General features: G+C 57.0%; 2 protein-coding genes across 9 annotated transcripts in view; one reads left to right on the top strand and one right to left on the bottom strand.

The window, feature by feature from the left end:
• Positions 1-24,090, top strand: part of CACNA2D4 (calcium voltage-gated channel auxiliary subunit alpha2delta 4) — a 133,283-nt gene that overhangs the window by 84,791 nt on the left and 24,402 nt on the right. The window contains exon 27 of one of the 5 annotated variants that reach the window (XM_074006055.1): positions 479-6,204. The exons of 3 other annotated variants lie outside the window; for them this stretch is intronic. In XM_074006055.1, the coding sequence (XP_073862156.1) occupies positions 479-486 (8 nt within the window). In that variant the 3' untranslated portion in view covers positions 487-6,204. Of the gene's footprint in view, positions 1-158; positions 6,205-24,090 lie in introns of those variants that run through there. One more of the 5 variants, XM_074006054.1, reaches the window with a different exon arrangement.
• Positions 3,930-20,590, bottom strand: LRTM2 (leucine rich repeats and transmembrane domains 2). 4 transcript variants are annotated; one of them, XM_074006077.1, is made up of 5 exons: positions 19,974-20,590; positions 13,221-13,441; positions 12,673-12,812; positions 9,185-9,775; positions 3,930-6,438 (listed from the first exon to the last, which is right to left on the bottom strand). In XM_074006077.1, the coding sequence occupies exons 3-5, from the start codon at positions 12,737-12,739 to the stop codon at positions 5,984-5,986; spliced, it is 1,113 nt and encodes a 370-aa protein (XP_073862178.1). In that variant the 5' UTR covers positions 12,740-12,812; positions 13,221-13,441; positions 19,974-20,590; the 3' UTR covers positions 3,930-5,983. The 4 variants fall into 4 exon arrangements, with proteins under 4 accessions (XP_073862178.1, XP_073862176.1, XP_073862177.1 ...); XM_074006075.1 differs by having other exon boundaries at positions 13,257-13,441; XM_074006076.1 differs by having other exon boundaries at positions 13,221-13,438.

The following is a 24,090-nucleotide window of genomic DNA, read 5'->3' as shown; positions in this document are numbered from 1 at the left end:
GAGGCCGGGAAGCTGGGGTCCGTGTCAAGAGCAAGGGATAGATCACAGCGGGAGGCCCCGCACATGTGGCCAGGGCCACAGTCCTGCCGGTGGAATGTGGGATGGGCGGAAGTGCACTCTTCCTAAGCCATTTCTTTTGTAAAACGATAACACTTTAGATGTAAAAGTATCCATGACGTGAGCAAAATGAAGCCCAGAGAGGCTAGGAGATCTGCACGGCCACCCAGGACGGAGACTGCCGCTCAGCCCCCCGCCACCCCCACCCACTCCCCCTTCCATACAATATATTTACTCTATGCAAGCTTCTCTTGAGAAACACTTCCTGCGGGTTAATAGAGCATTACCGAGGCATTCCATAGCTGAAAGGAAGGCTGGCGGGCAGAGCTGTTTTATTCTAGGCCTTTTATCAATCATCGTCACCATCATAAAGCTAATCAATCATCGTCATCATCATAGAGCTAATATTTACTGTTTACAGAGTGGTAACTTCTTGAAAGCTTTGCTATTGAAAAGATGAAGCCCAGCAGCCCTGAAATTGCCCGGGCCTCTGTTAGAAACACACAGTCTCAGGTTCCAGCCCATGCCTATTCAACCAGAGTGCACTTCACTGAGGTTCCTACTGATTTGCCTAAACATTAAAGCTTGAGAAAGCTCTTTCGCAATATTAACTTATTTAACCTTTACAAATATTTTAGAGTGTAGGTATCGTTGTCAGCGCCTGTTTTATAAATGAGGACCATAGGCTCAGAACGTTTGGCTCAAAGCAACCCAGCTAGCGGGGATCGGATGCCATAATCCAGTCCAGACCTGTCTCTTCCCCACAGTGTTATTCCACCAAGAGGTCATGCCTCTTTACATAGAAAACAATGGAGCTGATTCCTGTGTCATCCGCTTGAGTGCTCCATCTCCTATTGCCCTGGGGTCTCAGATCCTGCTTAAGAGGGAAGTGGGACTGTGACTCGAACCCCTAAGGCATGAGCTCAGTGTGTATGTTCAGCACATGCCACTGTGGAAACTGCCTCCCATGCAGTCCTTGGGGTGACCCAGTGAAGGGGATGGTTTGGGCTCTATTTTACAGCTGAGGAAACGGAGACCCAGAAAAATTACTTGCCCAAAGCCCCACAGCTAATAATGAATGAGGCTGGGATTTGAACGCAGACCGCCTCTTGTTGGAACCCAGGTTCACTGCCCTGTGCTGCAGTTTGCCATGGCTTATGTGATGAGAGCAACTGTGACCCTCACAAGCTTCTCCTGACTTTGAGTGTCTTAGTGCCGCAGAGTCCTTGGTGTCTCTGCCTAACTGTCTGAGAAAGATCAGGCCCCTGCAATGAAGCCCTCCTTAGCCTTGTTTCAGCTTCAGTATCTGGAACCCAGCTGAGTTCTGAAACGTTGGGTGATCCAACAGGCACTCGAGCTTGGCCGCACTGGCTCCATGAACGCAGCTGTCAGGCACCTGCCTTGTAACTGAGGCCCTGGGCAGGTGAGGACTCTCGCAGCAGGATGGGGACAGAGCAGACAGGGTCAGGGCAAAGGGGATGGAAGGAGCCGGCTGGGCTCTGTCTTCCAGCCTCAGAGAGGGCACCAGGGCCGCCCTGAGTTGGGGTCCTGGGCTGTGTGCCGCTCTGGGATAAGCGATGGGGGGAGAACGGCTCCGTCTGACATTGCCGAATCGTCTCGGGTAGAAACCCCCGTGTCACTGGTTGTCTGCAATGCAGCCACCCACAGCACTTGGAAGGGATTTGTGCCCTCCCAGTTGCCGTGCTTCCCTGGGCCCAGGGCACACTAAACCCAGACCCGATTTCCAGGCCAAACTTTGACCCTGAAATCGTCTCCCTTCAGACTGTTCCGTGCTCCCAGCCAAGCCAGGGCCTGTGCTGCTCCCACGTGATGGGGCCCTTCTCAGCTCCTGTACACCTGGAGGTCTAGGAAAGACAGTGGACAGGAGGTCAGGCTGCTGGCTGTGCTTTCCTGCACTCTCCAATTATTTGATAGCATTTTTAACTCAGAGCTGAATAAGAGCCGAGAGGGGTTGCCATGGAAACAGTGTCCCAGTGCCTCCAGTTTAACACACTGCAGACAATCGCTCTTATACTCTGGGGTGCATGAATGCCAGAGGAAAAGAAATGGGGTGCTGGAGACCTGATACTTCAATTACAATTTTTCTTTTGGTCTCTTTCTGTCACTTCCTCTCTCTGGCCTGTGGCTCAGCCTCCCTGATCCTGGGGCCAGCTGGAGCCTGTCGCTGAAGGAGGGGTGGGTGGTTCGTTTGCTGTCCCTGGAAACGGCTGGCACTGTGAGTGTGTGAGCGCCAGGCCTGCTGAGTGTGGTGTCTGTGGTGGGGGCTGTATAGTGACGATTGTGCGCCGAGCTCGAGGGGAAGTTAGGAGACGGGCACTCAGCCCAGCCACGGGGGCAGCGGCGGGCTGCACGTCACTGCCATGTCTCACGCCACCGGCTCACACAGAAGGGCAGCAGACCGGTAGAGATCGTGTTCATCCCTAAGCAGGTGGTTTATAGACAGCTACTGCAAAATTTCCAGAGATCTAACTTTTGGATCAGGATCTGTTTTCAATTCTCCATGTCCTCCAGGCCCTAGGCAAGGAATGAGGTCAAGCTCCAGGACGGAGGGGCTGTAATGGGCAAGGGTTTGTCCGGCAGACGGGCGTTCTTCCAGAACGACTTGCAATGTACAGAAGCCCCTGCACAGAGGCCCTTCCTGCCGGCCAGGGCTGCAAGAGCTCTCCTCTCCTGAGAGGTCGGCCTCAGTACCGGCCCAGCCTTCAGACCTTTGAGGGCTTCTGTCTGGGAACCATGACATTTGATTACACACATATGCATGACGGAGACCTGTGCCAGGCCTGGGAGGGGCCCCGTTCTTGCTTCTGCAGTGGGGCTCGGGAAGGCTTGTCTTGGGCCCTGCTCTGATTATTAGGGCTGTAGGAGAGCAACATGTTATCACCGCCTGGGGAAGGCGGACACCCCGGCTCTGCCGTGGAGTGGAGCTGAACTCCCGGGGGACCCCGACGGTTCACTTCACTCCAGGGTTTGCTCCTGGCTTGCTGGGTTGTTATCCAAAGGAAGATCCTGGGAAGCAGAAAATTCCGCCTTGGCCTCTGAAGACTAATGAACCATATAGCCGAGGAGGGAGTTCTCGGGCCGAGCGTTGAGCCCACTCTTCACTAGGGCTCGCCGTGTACTCATAACCCCAGGGGTCTGATGCTCTTCCTCATCCTCTCTACTCGGTGCCTCGTTCCCCAGCCCTCCAGTCCATAATTCTGGGGCCCACCTGCTGAGCCCCGTGGAGGGTTCACTCTGCAGGCCCAGAGTGTGGTTTGCTGGCGCCCGAGTAAGCCCTGAACGGGCTCCCCCTCCCCACCAGCAGCCCCGCCAGCAGCCAGTGAGGCTGAAAGAACCCAGTCATCAGAGGCCCCTCCAACTGCCCTCCCCTCCCACTGTGCGGCGGCATCCTCTGGGCAAACAGTGCCTTCTCGCCACACAAGCCCATCTGTCCTGGCTGCCAGGGCCAATTCATGTCAAGGCTGGGTGGATGAGCAGCACCCACAGGGCATGGCCACGGCGGGGTCCCCAGCTCACCTTCACATCACAACCTCAGCGCCGCCCAGCTAAGCTGCCCTGAGGCTCAAGAACCTGCCTGTCAGGTCGGGATGGAAGTACCATCCTGGGTCTGCCAGGTCACGAGCTCACTGCCCCCAGCCACAGGGCCTCGCTCTGATCCAGGACTCAGCCTCTGCCCTCTCCCAGTGTTGCCCTAGCCCTGGCCCTGGGCGGGAGGCACCGTCTGTCATCAGAGCTCTACGCATCAGGGTCATGGCCACTGGCGCTTTTTCCAGCCTCCTGGGGAGGTGGGGGACAGGAAGCAGCTCTCCTGGCACCCAAGTCCCCTTCCCTCCCAATGAAACCAGGAAGTACGTAGGAAAATACAGTCTTTATTGGTCTTCTGAAACAACAAACCAGAAATATAATTTTGCCTTTAAAAATCTTCTGTCTCAGGCTAAAGATACCACCATTGACAATGCCCTCCCCTCCCCCAGTCCCTTTAGAAAATCCCCAGATCTGGTACCAGCCCGCACACCAAAAGAAGCAGGAAGACTGTGGCTGCAGCCGGGGTGGCCTGGGGTCCCAGTAAGTCGCCCATGCCAGGCGTCCTCTGTCCACCTGCCAGGACCGACCTCCTCAAAGGCACTCCTCCGGGCCCCCAGCCCACCCCACTCACCCACTGCCGCATGAGCAGGGAGGGTCAGAGGAGGGCACAGGAGCTAGGCCTGCCAACTCCCTCTGCTCAGACCCTTGGCTTCAGCGTTCTGGCTGGCCTCTTCCTGAGCCCCCATCGAGATTCCATCCAAGAGCCAGAGACGAGCCTGATGCCTCCTGAGCCTGTGAGCACGACACCTAGATACCCACCGTCATCGCACTCTGAGGAGGGACGGAGCTGGGGAGGGGGACAAGTAACCTGGGAAACCTGCACTGCCTTGGCGGCAGGTGGCTCCGTCCCAGACAGGTTCCCCACCCACTCTCTGGTTTGGCCCCGCCTGGGTGCAAGGAGTGCTCTGGGGAGCCACGCTGAGCAGACAAAGCCCGGAACAGAGGCCCCATCCTGGGAGCCTCTGGGCAGCGTGTGGCCACCCCCTCCCGCTCCCGGGCTCTGAATGCGATAGGCTGGCAGGCAGTGAGCCTCAGGAGAGCCACCGTGTTCTCTGCCTGCCACCTGCTCTCCCCAGAGGGTGCCACCAATGGCAAAGCACCACCAAGTCCCAGCCCTGAAGTCACAGGCCAGGAGGACTGAAGATGGAGGGTGAGAGGCACAGAGTCACGGTGCCAGGCTGCAGGCTGTGGAGGAATCAGTAGGGGCCCTGCAGAGCATGGTGCTGTGATGTGCGTGGGCAGGACCGAGGCAACGCCAGTGGTGTGTGGCTGGGTTCTCAGGAGGCCGCCATGCACACATGCAGCCGCTCCAGGCCCCTGGGGGGTGTCCCGGGAAAGCCCAGCAGGAGAGGTGTGAGAGGGTTACCATGGTGACAGGAAGTCTCCTCCAGTGGCACCACTTTGGCCCACTTTAGAGGATCTCAAAGGATCCGGGTGTTACTGGTTGAGTTCCTTCCCGCTGTTGACTTGAGAAGATTGCAGTGAGCAAGCGAGAGGCTCTGTGATCTCAGGGAGGCCCCCGGGGAAGAGCATGCCTCTGCTGTCCGAGTGCTCATAGCCTCAGTCTCCATGTGACCGTGTGAGTGTGAGAATGTGTCTGTGTGTGTGTGTGTGTGTGTGTGTATTCTTTCAATCCGTGTGACTGCACTGGTGATGCAATGGGTGTGTGAGTGAATCAGCGAATCCAGGAGCATGTGGTCAGTGTGACCTATAGCAGATCCAGAGGCAGGATGGCGTCGGCCAGGGGTGTGTGGTGTTTCTGAGTGCTGGGTCCAGATGGCAGGGCTGGTGTGTTTGCACATTGGTACCAACAGTTGTAGAGCTGGGCCAGCTTTCACACTGCAGGGGTGTTAAGAACGTCCTTCTGGCTTAGGAGAGAGTCTCAGAAATCTACCTTCATCCCTCAGATCCCTCCCTCCCCGTCCCCTCAATGCAGGTGAGGTGGTACCAGCAAGGTAGGAAGAGTCACCAGCTGTGGCCACCCCAGGGCAGGAAGGGCGACAGGGGAATGCCCAGTCCGGAAGCCTCCTCTTGCACACACCTCCTTGCTTTGCCGTGGCCAGAGCTTAGGGAGATCCCCCAGATGTTCCAAAGATGTACTGGCTCCGAGAGGAGCATCCGCAGGAGCCCCCAGCATGGCGGCTTCCAGGGAGCCTCGAAAGTGCAGGGAGAGAGCCCGCTGTGGCTTGTCTGCTGGAGGGCGGGGAGGAGAGTGGACTGGGGGAGGCAGTGGCCAGTGCCGGGTCAAGGTGGAGGCTGTGGCAGAGCAATGCCGCGTGCTCTCCCCGCCCTTCCTACCTGTCCGGGTGGGAGTGGGCGCTCAGGCCACAGAAGAGATCTGCTTCTGGTCCTCGTGCTCGCCCTCGGGGTCCCCCATCAGGGGCTGGCGCTTTTTGAGCTCCCGATGGTACTTGGCCATGAGGGAGGCGTAGATGCAGCCATAGGCAGCGGCCACCACCATCATGATGCAGACGATGCCGCACACGACCCCTGCGATGATCACCGTGCCCATGGCTCGCCTCACACTCGCCGGCCGGTGCCTCTGCTTCTGTGGGCAGGCCGTGCTGGGCTCCGGCTCTGGCTCAGCCCCGGACTTGGGCTTAGCAGGCTCTGGACTGGCCTTGGTGCAGGGTGGCCCAGGAATATCCAGCCCAGCTGAGCTATTCTCGTCCTCCAGCTGGGAGCAGTAGTTGAACATCTCCATGGGGACCATCCGCATGTCCTTCCCCCTCAGCTCCTTGGGCAGGGTGCAGGCAAGCTGGTCCAAGCGCCCCCCTGCATGCAGGAGAGAAAAAGAGGGGCTGACCAGGCATCCAGAACTTGCACTCCCTCTCCCCATCCCCAGCTCCCCAAAACGGAAGCCCCAGAAGGTAGTTTTTATCAGCAATGTAGTCAATCCTGGAATCGCCATCTATAGAAGAGGAAGCGGAGGAGGGAAAACAGCATTGATTGAGCCAAGTCCACAGTGAATTACGTATATCGTGCCATTTCATCCTCACAGGAGCCATGTGAAATGGATATTGTCTTTATTCCCATTTTATAGAGAAGCTCGCAGCCACTTCCATCCAGCCTGTCCTCTCCCGGGCCAAACTGACCCACAGAGCAAGGCAGTGCTAACGTGGGGAGGTGCCCAGGAAAGGGCTGTCATTGCAGAAAGCTGAGTGTCCGTGCCACACTGTCTGCCCCTGAATCTGCCTGCTGATCACCTGTCTGTGAGCCCAGGATACTGTTCTCAACACAGCATCTTATCCTTCTAGGGTTCTTACGTCTCACTCGAAGGACAAAAGTCAAAACCCCCGCCTCTGCCAGTGCCCCTCCATGCAAGACCTTTTGGTTGCCTAAGAATGGGCAGCTCCCTTTCTGGTGTAGGGAGGAAGAGTTGGCAGGAATGTTCTCCTTTTCCTCCTTAGGAGCAATCCAATGGCCCCATCAGTGCCCCAACCACAGCCCTGTGAGTACAAAGGCAACGGGAGGGGGAATCCTGGAGGCACACGAGGCCAAGGAGAGGAGGCTGGTGCTGATGAGGAGGTGTGGGTACGTGGGCGCACGGGCTCGCCAACACGTCTTCATGATGATGGCGGAGCCTGGCTCAGACATAGGGAGACACAGATGCAGGACAGGGGTGGGGTGAGAGAGAGGGTGGCTGAGGACAACAATCTGCCTAGACGTCCCCTAGAAAGTGAAAGTTGGATTCTGGCCCTCTTTCAGCTTCCAGCGAAATCTAGATGCAGGCACTAGACCCCCTGCTGAAGAGATGCGGGCTGCAGCCACTCCGTCACTGGCAGCTCCCTCTGCAGCCCGTCTGCCGCAAGTCTCCTCATACAGTGGGCATCAATCTTTCCCTGGGATGCCAATGGAAATATTCCAAGATTTTGTTTTTAAGAAATGCAAGGTTGAAAGCAATTCTGCTATTGAAAAAGTCTGAAAAGTGCACATTCTCATGGCATGCCTTTTTGTGCTGGGAATTCAGTTCCCGACGACCATAGCAGAGGAGGGTCTAAAGACACCTGGCCTAGTAGTTCCCCTATGCGGCTGATGCCTGGGTGGCCTGCAGCAAACCTCACATCCCAGGAACATGTATCAGTACTGCCTGGGGAGGCAGAGCTGGGTGCTGACAGGGGTGCAGCCTCATTTCCCTGCTCAGAAGACCCAAGGTTGAATCCTGGCTGTGTCATCTTGTGAAAATTATTTAATTTATTTAATTACTTATGAGTTTTAGTTTTCTTAGCTGTAAAATAAGAAGGTCTATCTCAATTAGTTGCTGTAAGGATTAAAATCATGTACATGAAAAGACACTGGTAAACTGGAAACTATACAAATAGTAATCATTATTTCCCCTCTCACAAAAATGGAAGAAAGTATCATAGTGACTAACATTTTGTGGCACTTTATAGTATGTAAAACATTTTTAATTAACTAACACAGGAGAATTTCATGGAAATAATTGAAATTGTGGCTGGAGATGAAATGAAAGTGGTAAGACTTTAACAAAAAGCATTGGCATTATTTTCACCGCTTAAATATTGATTCATCAGCTCAGCAGACATTCATTGAGCATGTACTTTGTGCTGGGCACTAAATGGCATTTCAAGTCCACTTAGTATTTGATTCTTACCAGGAAGCGAACAGATAAATGAACGTTTTATTGAGGACTCACTTTGTGCTGGGCACCTCTCAAGCCACATGTCGTGCATTGCTGCATTTCATCCTCACAATGACCCTACGAAATAGATATTGTTTCCTTCCCACTTTACAGTGCCACAGCGAGAGGGCAACCAGCTTTCTCAAGATCACACAGCTAGCAGGTGGCAGAGCCGAAATACAAAGGCAGATCCGGCCCTTCTCACCACTGTCTTGCGCACCCTCCTTTCCCATCTCGTGTGACCATATCATAGGTCACTACAGCACTTTCCCACATTGAAGAAAAGGGGACGGGAAGAAAGTAAAACCTAACTCATTTGACTTCTTAAAGTCTGGATGACAAAACTTCTTGGGAGAGGAAGTTGGCACTGTCACCACAAGGAAGCTGTGGTTTTACTGAGGATTCATTCTATTCCCCTGTCATGTAAGGGTAGGTGTTTAAGAGACGGCTGTATTCTTCAGAAGAAGAGCTGTTTTTCTCCCTCCTTCTACCGCACCGGAGAAGCCCACAGGCAAACCTGGTGGGACACAAAGTCCAGGTGTCTTTACTTCCCTTATGTAACCTACGAAAGGGAGATCCAGTTCTGCGAGTCCTCCTAGGAGAAAGCGGGGAGCTAGCTTGGGGAGGGGATGCAGAGCAGGGAGGGGAGGGTGGGGGTGGAGGGAGCAGCACCAGCCTCTCTCCCACTGGCAGGAAGGGTGATGGCTCATCTGAGGGGAGGCTTGTGACTTTTCTAGCCGAGCTGGCACAGAGGCAGGGTCGCCCCCTTCTTTGCCCTGGCCTGCTCTCTGAGTCAGCACCCAGCCACCAGGAGGAAAGTGTGGGGCCAGAGGTGATTGTCCCGATCCCTGGGGCCCCAGCGGGGCCGGCTGTGCTCACCTCGGTAGGAGAACCACTCCATCCAGTGTTTGAACTCACGCAGGTTACAGTCACACTCCCAGGGGTTATCTCCCACTTGCAGCAGCTGCAGGTTCGCTAGGGGTTCAAATGTCAGCCGGTCCAGGTTCTGCAGACGGTTGGAGCGAAGCGAGAGGGAACGCAGAGCCAGGAGGCCGTCAAAAAGGCCAGGGGGCAGCTGGGCCAGGCCGTTGATGGACAGGTCCAGGTGGCGGAGCAGCGGCGCGTGCCGCAGCAGGTCCCTGTCCAGGGTCCTGATGCTGTTATTGCGTAGCTGCAGCTCAGTCAGATTCGTCAGGTCCCCGAAAATGGAGTGGGGCAGCTGGTCCAGGAAGTTGTTGGACAGGTCCAGCCGCTGCAGGCTGGACAGGTTGGCGAAAGCCCAGCTTGGCAGGGCACTCAGCTTATTGTTCAAGAGCAAGAGGGTTCGGGTGGCCGCGGGCACATCTGGGGGCACCGTGGTGAGGCCTAGGCCACTGCAGTCCACCTCCAGGCTGCGGCTGTCACACTTGCAGGAGAAAGGGCAGGTGGGGAGGGCCTCCACGGCATACAGGGCGACCCAGCAGGTGATCCCTTGATGGGAGGGACAGATGGGGGAAAGAAAGCAACAGGCCAGGTCATTACCTCCTGCTACTCTTCCCTCCTTTCCAGCTCATATCATAACAAGCTCTTGGCTTTATCTCCTTTGGCACAAGCCACAATCAAGGCATAAACATTTATTAACCACATAAAAGGATAACAAATCCAAAGCCACTTCCATAGTAATGGACATCACACAGTGTCTGCAGGGCGCCCTGCCTTGCCACACATCTGGCAGAGCAATCACTTGAGTGGAGAATGACCCTGCAGACTCAGCCAGAGCCCAGAGGACAAGCCATGCTGGTGCACAGTGATGGGAAGCTTGCAGGGCCTCCCACAGTCATCTCCTGGGAGCTTGGGTCCTACAGACACCATGGATGTTGACACAATACAAGAGAAAAGGTTGTCAGAGAAACCTGCTCCCATGCTCTCTCCCAGTGTCACTGCTGGGACAAAGTCTCTCTTTCCCGTGGAAAATGGCCAGGCTGCTGGCCCCCTCCCCTCTGTGGCCCACCCCAACTCTGGAGCTGCCCTAAAGACAAGCTGCGTGTGGAAAGGCGAGAGCACAAAACAGCACTCCCAGCCCTGTCCTGCACAGCTTCCCACGTGCTGTTAGGTCTCCATGAACCCCACACCCAAGATGACGCCAGCAACTTGGCGTGAGGGTTTAGAGCCCAGCCTGTGCACCGAGGGTCCCACTGTCGGAGTGACAGGCTAAGATGCACAAACCCACTTCAACATTGACAAATCACAGGGCCCAGGACGCCTTCCACATTGACTCCCACCCTAACACCATCCAGGCTCTCAGCCTGGGCCTCTGTTCCTAGGGGCTACAGGGCAGCATTCCTGCACAATGGCCCGATTAACAGAATTCCTTTCCCGGTCCCATCTTTTGCCCGACTCTTCTTCTGCGTAGCGAGCATGGGATCCTGTGTGTAGGGCTGGGAGAAGTGACCCTCAGGGAACAATCACATCAGAGCCGTGCCTTCCGTTGTGGAGCAGCCCTTTCCAACAGCAGCCTCAAAAACCCCTAAGTGTCCTCCTGAGTAGCAGGGAAGCCTGCTCGTTGTGAAAGGGAACTGGGAAGAGCTCAAAATAGTTCAGTCCCACCAAGTCAGCCCAGCCAAGGTCAGTTCCACACAGACTAGAGAAAAGACCCCAGCCAGAGAAGTAATGGAGAAGTTCAGACCCAGCTCACAGCCCATCAGTCCATCCCCGACCTGGGGCCTGGGACCTGAGACCTGGTACCTGGGACCTGAGACCTGGGGCCTGAGACCTGAGACCTGGGGCCTGGGACCTGAGACCTGGTACCTGGGACCTGAGACCTGGGGCCTGAGACCTGGGACCTGGCTGTCCCAGGTCGGGGTGGACCAATGGGCCATGAGCTGGGTGCGAACAGCCTTAAGTCTTGTCCAACAGGGTTCTGGGTGTCTGGTGTCCCAAAGGGTGGAGCTTGAAGGAAGAGGATGAGACTCTCCCCTTCCCCTGCCTGGAGGATCGATGACAGCTGAGAGCTGACACGTGGCTAGATCTGGCCTAGGCCTCTCTGTAGCCTAACAGCGAGCCCCCCTGTTCTTGGTGAGAAGTGAGCACAGGCACAGCCATGGAAGCCACTGGAGACCCTTTTTCTGGCCATCTTGGGTTACCTCATGTCACCGCTCACCTCTCACCCCTCTGAGCCCATCTGCTACCAGTCAGCCAGCCCCACACCACCACACCAAGCCATCTGAAAATCAGCATTCTTCAGACTTGACTTTCCCCAGGAAAAAAAAAAAAAAAAAAAAAATCCAATCCATTCAGCTTCCCTCTCCAAAGGATCTGCATCCCCAGAAGCCACTCGCCCCTCCCAGGGAAGGGCCTGACAGCAGGCCGAGAGCCGCGGCAGAAGAGCAACTCCCTGCCTCCGAACCGCCCTGGAGACCAGGGTGGCAGAAAAGCTCCAGTGACAAGAAAACATAATCCCGTATTGCGAGGTGTTGAGTGATTCTAGAATGAGGTTGAAAGGAGATCTGAGTCACTCGGGGGCCAGCCTCTCTCGCACAGTGAATAATTCAGGCTGCCTGTGTTGTGGGGCCCCGGATCACAGGGCTGGCCGCAGCGGGAAGTCAGGCGGAATGCCGTCCCCATCCCGCAGGACCATTTCCTCCCTGCCACCGTGTAGCCTTGGGCAGGCCAGCCCTTGTTGACCTTGTCCCTTTGCCACATATAAAGAGAATTCTCAGGGCTCCTTTCACCCTGACGGCTGCCAGGCGTTGCCTTCATTCACGCTTCCTCCCGTTTTTGGTAAATAGAGGGCTCAGTCTGCCTATATGTAGGAGGGGTTGGACCCACTCCCCAAAGTCTCTTCCAGCACCGCCTCCCAAGAGCCCACTAGGTCCTCTACTGAGAGTTGGGAAAGCGGAGACATAAGGAGCATAAGACATATCTCCAAGCTGACCCAGCTCCTGGCTGAGGCCAGCCAACGGGGCAGTTCCCATGGGAGCAAAAGGGCTCGCCACAGTCTATGAAACACAGACTGACAAGCTCAGACTGACAAGCTTAGGCACCAGTGAGGCTGTTTAAGACTCAGCAGGCCTGCGTTCCAGCAGAGCTCTTCTCTCATCGGGGACCCCAGGAGGTCACAGAGACTTACCTGGGGGAGGTAGAACAACTGTCGAGGCCTCCAACTCCAGGTCTAACCACTCAGCACTCAGCGGTGACTCTGACTGGTAGGGATGCTGTCACCAGGCATGACCCTGGCTTCCCAGAACATGGCCTCGGGTATCCCAGGAAGATCTGGCCTAGGCCTCCTGCAGCCTAAGTGTTGCTAAGGCCCCGTACGGTGCTACCTAAAGTCACCTCGGCACCCCCACCCCACCCACACCCTCCTCCGGGGCCAGGGGTGTACTCACAGGAGACCTGCCTCCACTGCAGGGCGAGCCTGCTCCTCTGCTCAGGGCTGCTGCCCGGCGCCAGCATGGTGAGGCCCACGGCTCTCTGGGCCCTGTCGCTCTGGGGAGAGAGGAGGCCCTGGGTGCACCGCCTGTCAGTCCTGAGGGAGGGAGGAGCACTGAGCGCAGGCAGGCACAGGGGCCCCGTTCCAGCCCAGGGGTTAGGGAGAGGTCCCGGGTGTCTCTTTACACTCCTCATGCCCTCTCCTGTTCCTCTCAGTTATGATTCCCTGGGTGGGGGAAGAAGAGGAGCCAGGGAGCCTTCAACCCCCTGGGGTGGGGGAGGAACAGGCCTCGGCTTGCACAGTGTGGCAAGGCCGGGGGCGCACCCGAGTGCCCACCCGGCCGCCTCCGCCTTCTTGTTGATCACTCAAATGTTTTCATGACAACCTGGTCTCCCATCTGGGCATTCCTTGAGTTATGGGTGGAGACACTGAGTTGTCTCTGCGAGGTGAGCAGAGTGAGGTCACAGGCCACAGCTGTCACCTGTCCCTGGAGGCTCCCCTCACCTGGGTCCCAGTTTCTCCAGCCCCACCACAGCTCACCATGGCCCCAGGGAGGCAGGGGCCAGGCCCTTGGCTGCTGCAGTCGCGTAGGGTGTGAGCCACTGGACGGCCTGCTGCTTCCCCCTGCACCGCCGCCCACGCAGAGGTGAATAGCAGCACTCTGTCTTCCGCCAGCCGGGCTATAATAAGACTCATCAGCTCAGGGGTTCATGCTGTGGCAGCTGCTAGGAAGAGACAGGGACACAGAGGAGAGGTGAGATCTCAGAGCAGGGGCGCTGAGGCAGCCGGGGTGCAGGAGCAGGCTTCCTTCCAAGGGGACAAGGGGGCACTTACCCTTTCTAGGGTCTGCCCCCCGTGTCTCCCAGCTGGGACACAGGACGTGTGCTGGGGTCTCCACTTCCTTCCAGATGGGAGGCCCAGGCTGCCAGCCCATCAGAGACGGGGACCGGGACTGGCATGTGTTTACCTGCTGCAGCTGGCAGGGGCGGGGACGGGTGGGGAAGGAGGGAGGATGCCTGCACCCCTCTCCTTCGCCCTCCACGGGCTCCCTGCATCAGCCCACTGCTCCAGGCGGCTCCCAGCCTCTGACCTTCCTTGGTTGCCAGATTTGTCCCTGGGTGATTCCTGGTTGCAGCCTGCCTCTCCCTGCCCCTATGGGCCTATGTAATTCTGGGAGCCCGGGAGACAATATCAGAGTGAAAAAGACAGGCCCAGAGGTAGATGGAGTTGCCAGGAAGCGTCAGTGCTGAGCCCAGAATCTCCGCCTGTTTGTGCAGGTTTCCACTCGGGCATTAGGGTCCTGCTGCAAACCCTGTTGCCCCCATCTTCTCCCCTCAGCTCCCCTCGGCCCCTCCCTCCTTGGGTGCTCCTCAGGCAGCCACAGCAGTGCCCAGTTAGAACAGGACAGTCGGCTCTGACCCCGGCAAGGGCAGCCTGCTGAGGGGCGGAGCGCTGCCCTCTTGGCTGTCTTTCCTCCCCTTCCCCCACACAGTAAGGGTGCCAGTCCGCCGAGGGCCCCGCAGGCGCTGGCAGAGGGGTCACAAGACTGGGCACAAATGTGGGATTGCAGGCAGCCTGGGACCCCCCTGCCATGCAGCCTTCAGGAGGACCCACGTCCCTGGCATGAGGGGTGGAAGAGCCCCTGAGGGTGGCGATGTCATGGTTCTCTAACCACTGTCTCAAGGCCAAGCCCCAGTGGGCTCCTGGTGCCAGTTGGCAGGGGTGGGAGCTCTGGGTTCAAATCTCTGGCCAGTTCTTTAAACAAACTGCTTATACCCTCTGGGCCTCAGCTTCTTTATGCCTAGAGATGGTGACCGCAATACCTGCTTGGTGGAATTTCTATGAGGATCTATCTAGTGAAGGGAAGAGAGTTGACACACTCAGTGCACATCACCGTGGAAATCCAGGCAGAGGCTCCTGCTCCAAGCTTGGACTTGAGCCCAAGACAGGCATGAGGGAGCAGCAGTTTCTCCCTCTGGGGGAGAGGGCTGTCAGCAGCAGGTCGGTGTGACGGCTTCCTTTCCCGATCCCACCAACCTCACATGTGAGCACCGCGGGCCTGTGGAGTCTGTGTATTTCTGCCCCACACCTATGGCCCTCGCAGACCTGCCTTCAAACGGCAGCGTCCACGCTGTCTGTCCCTCGAGCCCTGACCTTCAGCACAATCTCTCTTACTCAATCAAGAATGCCCATGTCCAGAGCTCACCGTCCACGGCCACCCAAGGCATAGAGATGACGATCACTTGCCCCAGGTCACACGGTAAATAAGGGACTGGATTGCAGGTTTTGGAGCCAGGCTGCCCGTCACTCCCTGGCGACTGTCACCAGTCAGTGGCCCTTCCAGGGAGATACTTATGTGTGCACAGAGCAGGGCACACACACAGGCCTCCCAGACATGTGCTTGAAGCTCTCTACACAGCACGGGATGCAGACACACCCACAGAGAGCCGTGCAGCGAGGCGTGTGCTAACATACATGGGCCCACATGCCTGCACACATGCACACGCACCTTGCTGGCAGCACTCCAGCACTTCTCAAATGCCAACACTCAGGCAACCGAATGAGATGCCTCTAAGTTCCCAAATGCCTCCAGCAGACATATGTGTAAGCCACCTGCAGCCTGGAGCTAAGGTCTAGAGAGAACCTCTGCAGGGCAGCCCCTAACCCATGAGATCCTTCCTATGCTCAGGGTCCACATTGAGGCCAGATGCCCCATCCAGGCATCTGCTCCCACTCCTTCTGGCTTGCTGCAGGCAGATAGATAGTGGAGAAGCCCTCCCACCCTAGCTCAGGCCAGTTTCCACCTAAGGCTTCTGCCTCCTCTGGGTAGGCTCCTCTTTTGCCTCCCACGCCACCCTTTCCCGTCCCTCAGTGCCTCCCACACTGTGAGCCCAGGGGTTAACCAGCACACAGGCTGGCGAAGGTGGCCTCTTGTGCAAGTCTGGACGTCCCATCTCCAGCCTCGACTGGGATGTCACCCGCACAAGTCAGGCAAGTCCCCACAATGCAGACCCATAGGTATTGTCTTGCAAGGTGGCAGGACACTGTTGATCCTGGTATTGTCTAGAGAAATGTGATGAAAACAAGGCCCCCAGGTCCATGCGGATATGCCCCTTGCTCTCTGAGCAGCAAATTCTGCTTTCCTGGGTTCCTTGGGCTTCCTCCTGGACACCAGGACCTTCCCAAGAGCGAGAAAAACAGCGCAGCTCGCAGAGGACACCAGTCATACATGTGTGTCGTCACAGAAGGACTCCTAGGGAGAGGTGGGGCTGCAGCCAGCAATCCCTAGTTCCTGAGCCTCTGCCTACCAACACACCTCCATCCAAAGGGCCCCTTCCCACCCCCAGAAGAGTGGAGCCTCCTTAAGGAAAGGGGGTGACCTACATTGGGAAGCTTGGAGAGCAGCTGCCGTGGCAGGCGCTGACAGCTGCTGAAATAAATTCACAGTCTGGGAGGGAAGTCCCTACCCAGGGTGCAGCATGGCGGACAGCGAGATCTCCTGTCTCCAAGTCCCATGGCCTCATCCACTCTGGATGCTGAGCCTGCTCCTAACCCAGTCCTAGAGACAGGGAGACCAAAGATAAGGGGCTGGGCCTCCACGGAAGCCCTGGCCTCCCTTCCAGAGAGAGCCAGGATGGGAGAATGGGGCTGAAAAGCTCAAAGCAGTCAAATGAGGAACTCTGGAGGGCCAGAAACACGGGCTTTGAGTGTAGCCCATTGCAACTCAAAGTGCAGTCCATGGATCCGCAGCATTGGTCTAGCTCGGGAGCCTTGTAAGAAGGCAGTCCCAGGCCCCACCCAGAATGACTGAGTCAGAATCAGCATTTTAACAAGATCCCCAGGCGATTTTCATGCATATTCGAGTTTTATACTACTAGGCCGGGGCACCTCTCAGCAGGGTAAACGGCCGCCCGCCGAGGAGACCATGCTGGCCTGTCCCTGAGCCTCCAGGACCCACTGAGAAGTTAACTGGGACCTGGGGAGAAAAAATTACCACAGTCACAAACCTGTGTAGTTTTCTTAATCCTTGTAACAACTCTCTGGGGTTAGTGTTCTTGTTACTATCATTTTGCAGATGGGGGAAACTGAGGCAACAGAAATTAACTCGCCTAAAGTTAGGCAAATGGAATCATATGGGTCTGAGCCCGAGCTCTCTGGCTCCTAACTCAGTTGTCCGTCTGCTTACACGTGGGGGCTACTTGTGTAGGAAAGGCAGAGGTAGGAAAGGAAGACACTGCCTTTCCTCGGAAGGGTCCTCCGCAGCGTCCACGGCATTGCCTGATCCACTCTCGCTGGAGCTAAGGCAGCTGTCTTTGTCCCCACTGCCCTGATAAAGGAACAGACTTTGTGACTTGCTGGACTGAGATGCAAGCAAGCCAGGTTCTCCTCTTCCCAGCCTCCCTTCTTGAAGTCCTGGGAGGCCAAGATCTTAGAGAGGGTGGAGGGGGCTTTCTAGAAACCTTTCTGGCTGGGGGTTGTGTGCTGAGGTGAGGGGAGTAGGCCGGAGCTCTGCTGTGGGGGAGTCAAGGCTGAGGAGGCCATGGGGGAGCAAGAGGCCCCAGTAGGAGCAGGGGGTTCCACGTGCAGAGCTGAGTGGGCTGCAGCCACCCCTAGAGACTGGGGGTGGGAGCTACCTCCCTGCTAGCGCCCCACCCGGCCCCTCAGAGCATGGAACAGCCTGCACGCACGCACGCACTGCAGAGAGCTAGGTTGGGACGGCAGGAGCCTGGACCGCTCCATGCACCTGCCCCTTCCATTTCTCTTGAGATGGAGGTTAATTAATCTCGTCTCAGACTCTAGCTAGAAACCTTCTGCACACTCACCGTAGACCTGGTGTCCGCGCCCTTCCTCTCAGGCTTCTGCCCATGTCTATCCCTCCACATCAAGCATCCAAGACATGCAGCCAGATAATGGCCATCGGGCCTCCGCCTCTGAATTCCTGGTTCCTGGGCCATCATGCTAGCCCCAGGGTGCACCCACTCCCCTGGCATCTCCCCTTGGTCGAGGGTCCCTGACTCGAGACAAGGCCTCCACACCCCTCAGCATGGAAGAGTCACAGGACTCAGGGGTACAAGGGGCATTGGCAGCCTACTCTGCCACCCCCTTCACTCTGCAGAGGGCCAGAGAGAGGCAGAGCCAGCACTGGGCCCACGCCCTGGGCCCGCAGGGGCAGTGCCCTTCCGCCAACCCCAGGAAGGCTGAGAGGGAGCCCAGAGAGTGGGCAGCCAGAGCCCCGGGCCAAAGACAGCCTGAGATTCCACATGCCCGGGACGCAGGGGAGGCTGCCACTGCTGTCTAGACTGGGTTTCCCTTGCTGCTGCCCGTCTGGGCACCCAGGCCCTCTAGGACACATGCTAGATCTCTTTCCTGCCCATCACCCCCATCACACACACTGCCCAGGCAGCAAGGAACCAGGTTTTTACAATCTCTATATTTGTACTTGGAACGGCCATATGCCCTCCTGGTTCATTTTAAAACACATGCCCCATCTTCACCCCCAGCCTCCTGCACCCCCGTTTTCTTGTCAGATATTCCCAATCTCAAACAGACCCTCTGGGAAGCACAGCAGAGAAGCCCCCCGAGTGAGTCCTCATGGGAGCTGCTCCCTGACATGAGGGAGGCTCAGGTGTCCGCTGGGCCCTGGGGCTGGGCTCAGGGTGGTGTCCCCAGGCAGGGCGCAGGGGAAGCCTGGCTGGGGGGAAGGAGGAAGACCAGAGGGTCAGACAGCCTCTATGCTGGCTCCTTCCTCCTCTGCCCACCCCCAGAGCTCCCAGACACCCCCAACCATCACATACACGCCGTCCCCTCCTCCTTCCTGCACTGCCCACTGAGGCCCAAACAGCCCAGAGGTGGCCCCTGGGCTCTGGTGCTTGGGAAATGGGAGCAGGATTTGCTCCTCCTGGGCCCAGACAAGCTTCCGTCAAACCCCAAAGACACCAGATCGGCAACTTAAGCGGCCTCTCTCCTTCCCCCTCCCCACGGGCCTGGCTTTCCTGGTCTCCCTCTTTTGGCAGTGCTGAGACTTTCTTTCTGCCGGTGGGGAGGTGGGGGTGGGAAGAGCTGGGCTCTTCTTGGCAGCTCGGAAGCTGCTGTCGGGTTTCCCTACCAGCTGGACTTCCCCCGCCTCAGCTCCACGTGCTCGGCTCCCTCCCCGCCCCCACCTGAGGCGGTTATCTAAGCTGCAGGGGTGTCATCTGAGTCACAAAGAGGCACTGCCCAAGTAGCCCTGACAGCCAGGTGCCAACACCCCCCAGAAATGTGGACAGCTCAGCCCCGGACCTGCGGGGAGGTGCAGGAATATGAACTTCCGACTCCTGGTCAGGCTGCTCCCCTCTCTAGCACTGTTCGAATGGGCCTGGGGGATTGGGAGTGACTGTGCCGCTCTACTCAGGGGGTCTATGCCCCCTGCCTGGGTCAAGAAGCCAGGCAGGCCTGGCCCTGCTGTGTACCCCCCACCCAAGCTCAGTGCACAGCCCCCACTAAGGCTCCCTGACCCATTTGCAGGTGGATGGCTGGGTGTACAGCCGCGGGACACCCCAGCAGGTTCTCGCAGGCCTGATTCTCCTGTCTTGCCCTTGGGCTAGCAGGGAAGGGCCGCGATACTCCTCTCTCTTGCCCACTCCCAGCCTCACCCTCACCAGGGAGCTTCATGCACAGCCGAGTGGACCCATGCTCATCTGGGGGAGGGTTCCTCCACACCCTTGTCCAAGGACAGCCACCTGCAGGCAAGCTATGGGGAGGCCTGGGCCCTGGGTCTGTGCCCATGCCTCTGACATCCAGGCCCTCCACCCTGCCACCCTCCACCCCAAGCCTTCCTGTGATCTGGCCCTGTCCCCAGCACCCGGCTGCCATCCCACCCACTTCCCATGACCCCCGAGTTTCTTGGGGCTGTCTGTGCAGAGCCGGGCACAACGACAGCACAAGGCTCTTGGCTGCTTCTCCCGTGCTGCAGGGACCGTTTCTATGCCACCCGGGACTGTCATCTGGCGCCAGCGCTGCCCTCCTCCCCACTTCCCAGCAGAATCCACAGTTCTTGTCCCCAGCGCTGCGGGCTCAGAGTTCCCGGTGTCGTGCACCTTTGGGATGCTCAGGTGCCTGAGCCCGAGCTGCTGCTTGGCCCCAGCAATTGCCCCCAGGTGGGAAGCAACTGCAGCTATTCCTGCAGGGCAGAGATGGCCGGTCCCCACTTCCCATGCCCGGACCACCCCCCGTCCCCACCAACCCTCCATTCCTTCCTACCAGTCAATCGGCACTCACCGTCTTTACTCTGACCGCAAACGCCTTCAATCAGGTGGCTCTCAACCCTCCAGTAAGACCCTCCTGGGATTCCTAGAGAAATCCAGACACCACCGGCAGGCAGAGCGCAGTGGACACTGATGCCAGAGTCTCCACTCAGCGGGAGCAGGGGCTGGCACGCAGCACACAGCACCGGGGGGTGGAATGCTTGCAGCAGGCAGGGGACTGCTGGGTCAGTCACAAACTGAGAAGGAAAGAGAGGGATGGAGGGAGAGAGAGAGGAGAGAGGGAAGAAAGGGGCGAGGGAGGAGAGCGCGCGTGTGCGCGAGCGACGAGCCAGAGCAGAGCGGGGAGTGACAGCTGGGGTGCATCTGTGATGACAGCGGCAGCAGCACACACAGGCACACACCAGAGGCGCCTCGGCCGCGAGGGCAGCGCTCACCCTGGCCACGCTCACGTTTCAGTGGAAAAAGGCGCCTGTGGATGCATCGCTGCCGACCCCAGGGAGGAGGAAAGCTGTTTCACCACCACCTCCATCTTCCATCCTGCGCCTCCAGGCTCTCCCTCACCCCCCGGCTGCACCTGTCTTATGTGCCTCTCCGCTCTCTTCCCTTCCATCTGGGGAAAGAGGGACAGGCGCAGACACTGAGCAAGCGGCTGACTTTTGTTCCCATTGAGGCCCCCCCGGGAAGCTGGTCTTTCTCCTGCTTTAGAGACATGTGAGGCAGAGTCTCCCATCCTGCCTAAGAGAAGGAAAAACTGAACCCTTCTCTGTCATACAAAAGAAGGGTGCACGGGGATGTCCATGTGACAGATGGCCCTACAGGAAAGGGCCCTGAGCCCCCACAAAGCCAGGGATCACATGGTCATGCAGAGGTCACTGAGCCTCAGGGTCTGACCACCCCAGGCCAGGACTACTTTAGGAAGCAGAACACCAGAGTTGGCAGCTGGGAGCTTGGGCACAGGGCAGCCTGCAGCAGCTGCTTGCAGACCATTCTCAGTGCCAGGGACGAGCTTGGCTTCTCAGGGCTCCTTGCTCTTATCTGTGATGGGTCAGGCATGCGAAGGGAAGAGACTGTCATTCAAGAACTTGGAGGCCTCTTTCTTAACCAATCAGGATAAAGCAAGTCAGAAAAAATGATATCCTAAGAGATGGGAAGTGGCTGATCTGAAGGCCAAGTGAGTCAGGGACCAAGCTAGAAGGAAGCCAGGGCCCCCCCAGCCTGGAGTACGAACCCTAAATCCCCCTTCCTTTGCGTCCACTGCCTGTAGACCGATGAAGCAGTGTGCTAGCAATATGTCACCGTGTCCTCTGTCCCTCTTCCATTTTGCCTGCTTTCCTGGGAGGATTCATAACCAGGACTGGGGTGGGGGTAGAGGAACCCCCGGACTCAGGATGCCCCTAGAAGGGTGCTCCTGCACACTCCTTTCTGTCTGCTCTGCTGGGCCCCCGGGCAGCGCAAGGCTTGAGCTGCGGTGTCTTCTCCCTCTGGGGAATCCCCTGCCTCTCACCTCTCATGCTGGTGCCTCCCACACATCCCACTTTCAAGCTAAAGAGGCTCCCACCTCCCCATAAACACGCTTCCTGCTTCTCCATCTCCATGAAATCGTGGCCTTCCCCGAAAGCGTGTCCCTCCCCGAAAGCGTGGCCTTCCCTGGGCCTGCAATGCTCTCCCGCCCATAGGGGGCTTCCCGCTTCCTTAAAATCTCAACCAGAATGTCACCTGCAAGGCGACGTTTCCCCGGAATGCCACAGGACTGGCCCTGCTCCTCCTCCGATCTCTGGCATTCTCCCTGGGCCACCCTCACATTGTGCAGAGGCTTTCTGTGGTCTGCTTCATCTCCTTTCCTACACAGAGCTGTTCAAGCAGAGGGACGGCCCCACCTGTTCCGTGTCCTTCAGGCCCCAGCGCCTTTGTGTCAACTGAGTGAGGAATGGAGGACGGGAAAGAGCCCAAGACTGGGCATCAGGGCACCCAGACTCCAGACTCTGTTGCTCAGTGACTAGCTAGCTAGTGAGTTCACTCAGCAGCCCTGGGCCTTGCTGGCTGGGATTCCTGGCCTGCAGAATGAGGAGATGGGTTGAGATCTCTGGTCTCCCTTCTGGCACTGGCCTTCTGCAACCTAAGTCTTCGCTGTGCACCTGCCGGGTCCCCAGCATGTGTTACAAAAGATGATCCGTCTCATGCCCCACAGTCCCCATCCCGTGCAACACGCAGTCTCCCGGTTAGGTTCTCAAGACAGAGGAGGAGGAAAGAGAAGTAGATACAACGGCTGGGAGGGCAAAGCTGGAGCTTCTGACTCCTGGGACCACAGCACTCAACAGTGTGCAAACTCATATGTTCATGTGCATGCTATGTGTGTGCATGTGTGTGTACGTGTGTGCATGTGTATGGTGTGCATGTGTATGTGTATGGTGTGCATGTGTATATGCATATGTGTACAGGTGTGTGTGCATGCATGTGTATGTGTGTGCAGGTGTGTGTGCATGCATGTGTCTGTGTGTGCATGTATGTGTGTGTGCATGCATGTGTCTGTGTGTGCATGTATGTGTGCATGCATGTGTGTCTGTGTGTGCATGTATGTGTGTGTGCATGTGCAGCTGTTTGGTTTTGCCATCTGTGATGACACAGCAGCACCAAGGTGACAGTCTGCGTGCAGAGCCAAGATGTACATCTTGATAAGCTGCTTGCCAGCCTGGCCTTATTGAGGCTCTTTGTTATGTTGGCCAGCGGAGCTGAGCTGAGATCTTAAGGAAAGCTGCTATGGAGGAAGGCACGAGATCAATGTGGAGAGGCAGGCCAGAGAGGGAAGGCAGGGGACAGCCTGGAGAGGGAGGACAGGAGGGAGGGAAGGGATTCAGGCCAGCTGGGGCAGGAAGGGGTCTGAGATCTGTCTTCCTCTTTCAGGGCATGACAGACCCCCTGGGGACCAACGTCAGGGTCTAAACCAGGGGCCCAGCATGCACAGGCATGAGGGAAGTTTTCCTGATAACTCCCAGGAAAGCAACCGGAAAAGCCGAGGCCTTGCATTCCCTCAGGCCCTTGGCCTGAATTTCTCTTCACCGAAAGGTGTGAGCTTGTCTGCAAACATAGTATCATAAGGTGTTGTCTCCTACACACAGCTGGCTAGCAGGAGATGATGGGAGGAAGGGCAGTCCTCCCCCCAAGTAGCCACTCAGCTGAACGAGCAGAGCAGGGATCCTGGGGGAGAAGACTCGGTTCCCTGGGTGTCTGGAATGGAAAAGCACAACTTGGGTTGTGGGACAGGAGTTGACAGAAGGATTCAGTATGATGCAAGCCAAGGGGTGCAAGCAGTTGGGCACCGCAGAACACTGTTGACTCACTGGTAAATGTATTTCCGTGCCTCACCGCCTTTACTCCCAATACCACGTCTTGTCTTCAACATCTTACAGTTCTTGCCATAAGGAAGTTCTTCTTCGTGTCTCACTTAAACCCCCATTCCTTAGTGGATTGCCTCCGAGGTCTTCAAGGGACCCAGAGCACAGCTAAACCTCCAGGATCTCAAGTTCAGGGACAGTGAGCAGGCACAGCAAAATGGAGAGGAAGGAGGTCAGCAAGGCCCCTGAAGCTTGGAGGGAAGGGACAGTGAGACCTGCTAGAATTCTGCTTCCCTGTCAACTGGCTGGTTCAAATTGAGTTTGCTCACATAGCTCAAGAGAAATGTACAGAGCCACACTGTAATAGGAATGGGTTCTAGGTGCTGGGGATGAAAACTCAATCCCCTGGCTGGTGTTAGCCCCAGACAGACAATAAATGAGAAATCAAATAGATGAACAAATCATATCACTTAGAAAATTAAAAAAGTAACGAGATAGAGAGTGAAAGGTGGGGGGGGGGGGACCTGCTTTATCTCGGGAGGCCAGGGACAACCACTCTGGGAGATGATGCTGGGCTGAGACCTGATCATGGGAAGAAGCCAGTCATGTAAAATTCTAGGGGAAGAGCATTCCAGGAGGAGAAAACAGCTGGTACAAATGCCCTGGGGTGAGAATGAGCTTAATATGTTTGACAGATGAAGTGCTTCTAGTTGAAATAAGAGAAATCAGCAGAGCCAGTTCACGTGGCCATCTTACAGGTTTAGATTTTAGGATCAATGTGGTCCAGGTGCGATGACT

The sequence above is a fragment of the Macaca fascicularis genome, chromosome 11 (assembly GCF_037993035.2).
Source record: "Macaca fascicularis isolate 582-1 chromosome 11, T2T-MFA8v1.1".
Taxonomy (NCBI): domain Eukaryota; kingdom Metazoa; phylum Chordata; class Mammalia; order Primates; family Cercopithecidae; genus Macaca; species Macaca fascicularis.
This window is presented reverse-complemented; position numbering and strand designations above follow the sequence as displayed.

Excerpts from the sequence above, each read along its gene's own strand:
- LRTM2 (XM_074006077.1), bottom strand. The coding sequence starts at position 12,739 with ATGCTGGCGCCGGGCAGCAGCCCTGAGCAGAGGAGCAGGCTCGCCCTG. Across the intron at positions 9,776-12,672 it reads GCAGTGGAGGCAGGTCTCCT|GGATCACCTGCTGGGTCGCC; the intron begins GTGAGTACACCC and ends CCTCCCATCAAG. Across the intron at positions 6,439-9,184 it reads GGAGTGGTTCTCCTACCGAG|GGGGGCGCTTGGACCAGCTT; the intron begins GTGAGCACAGCC and ends TCCTGCATGCAG.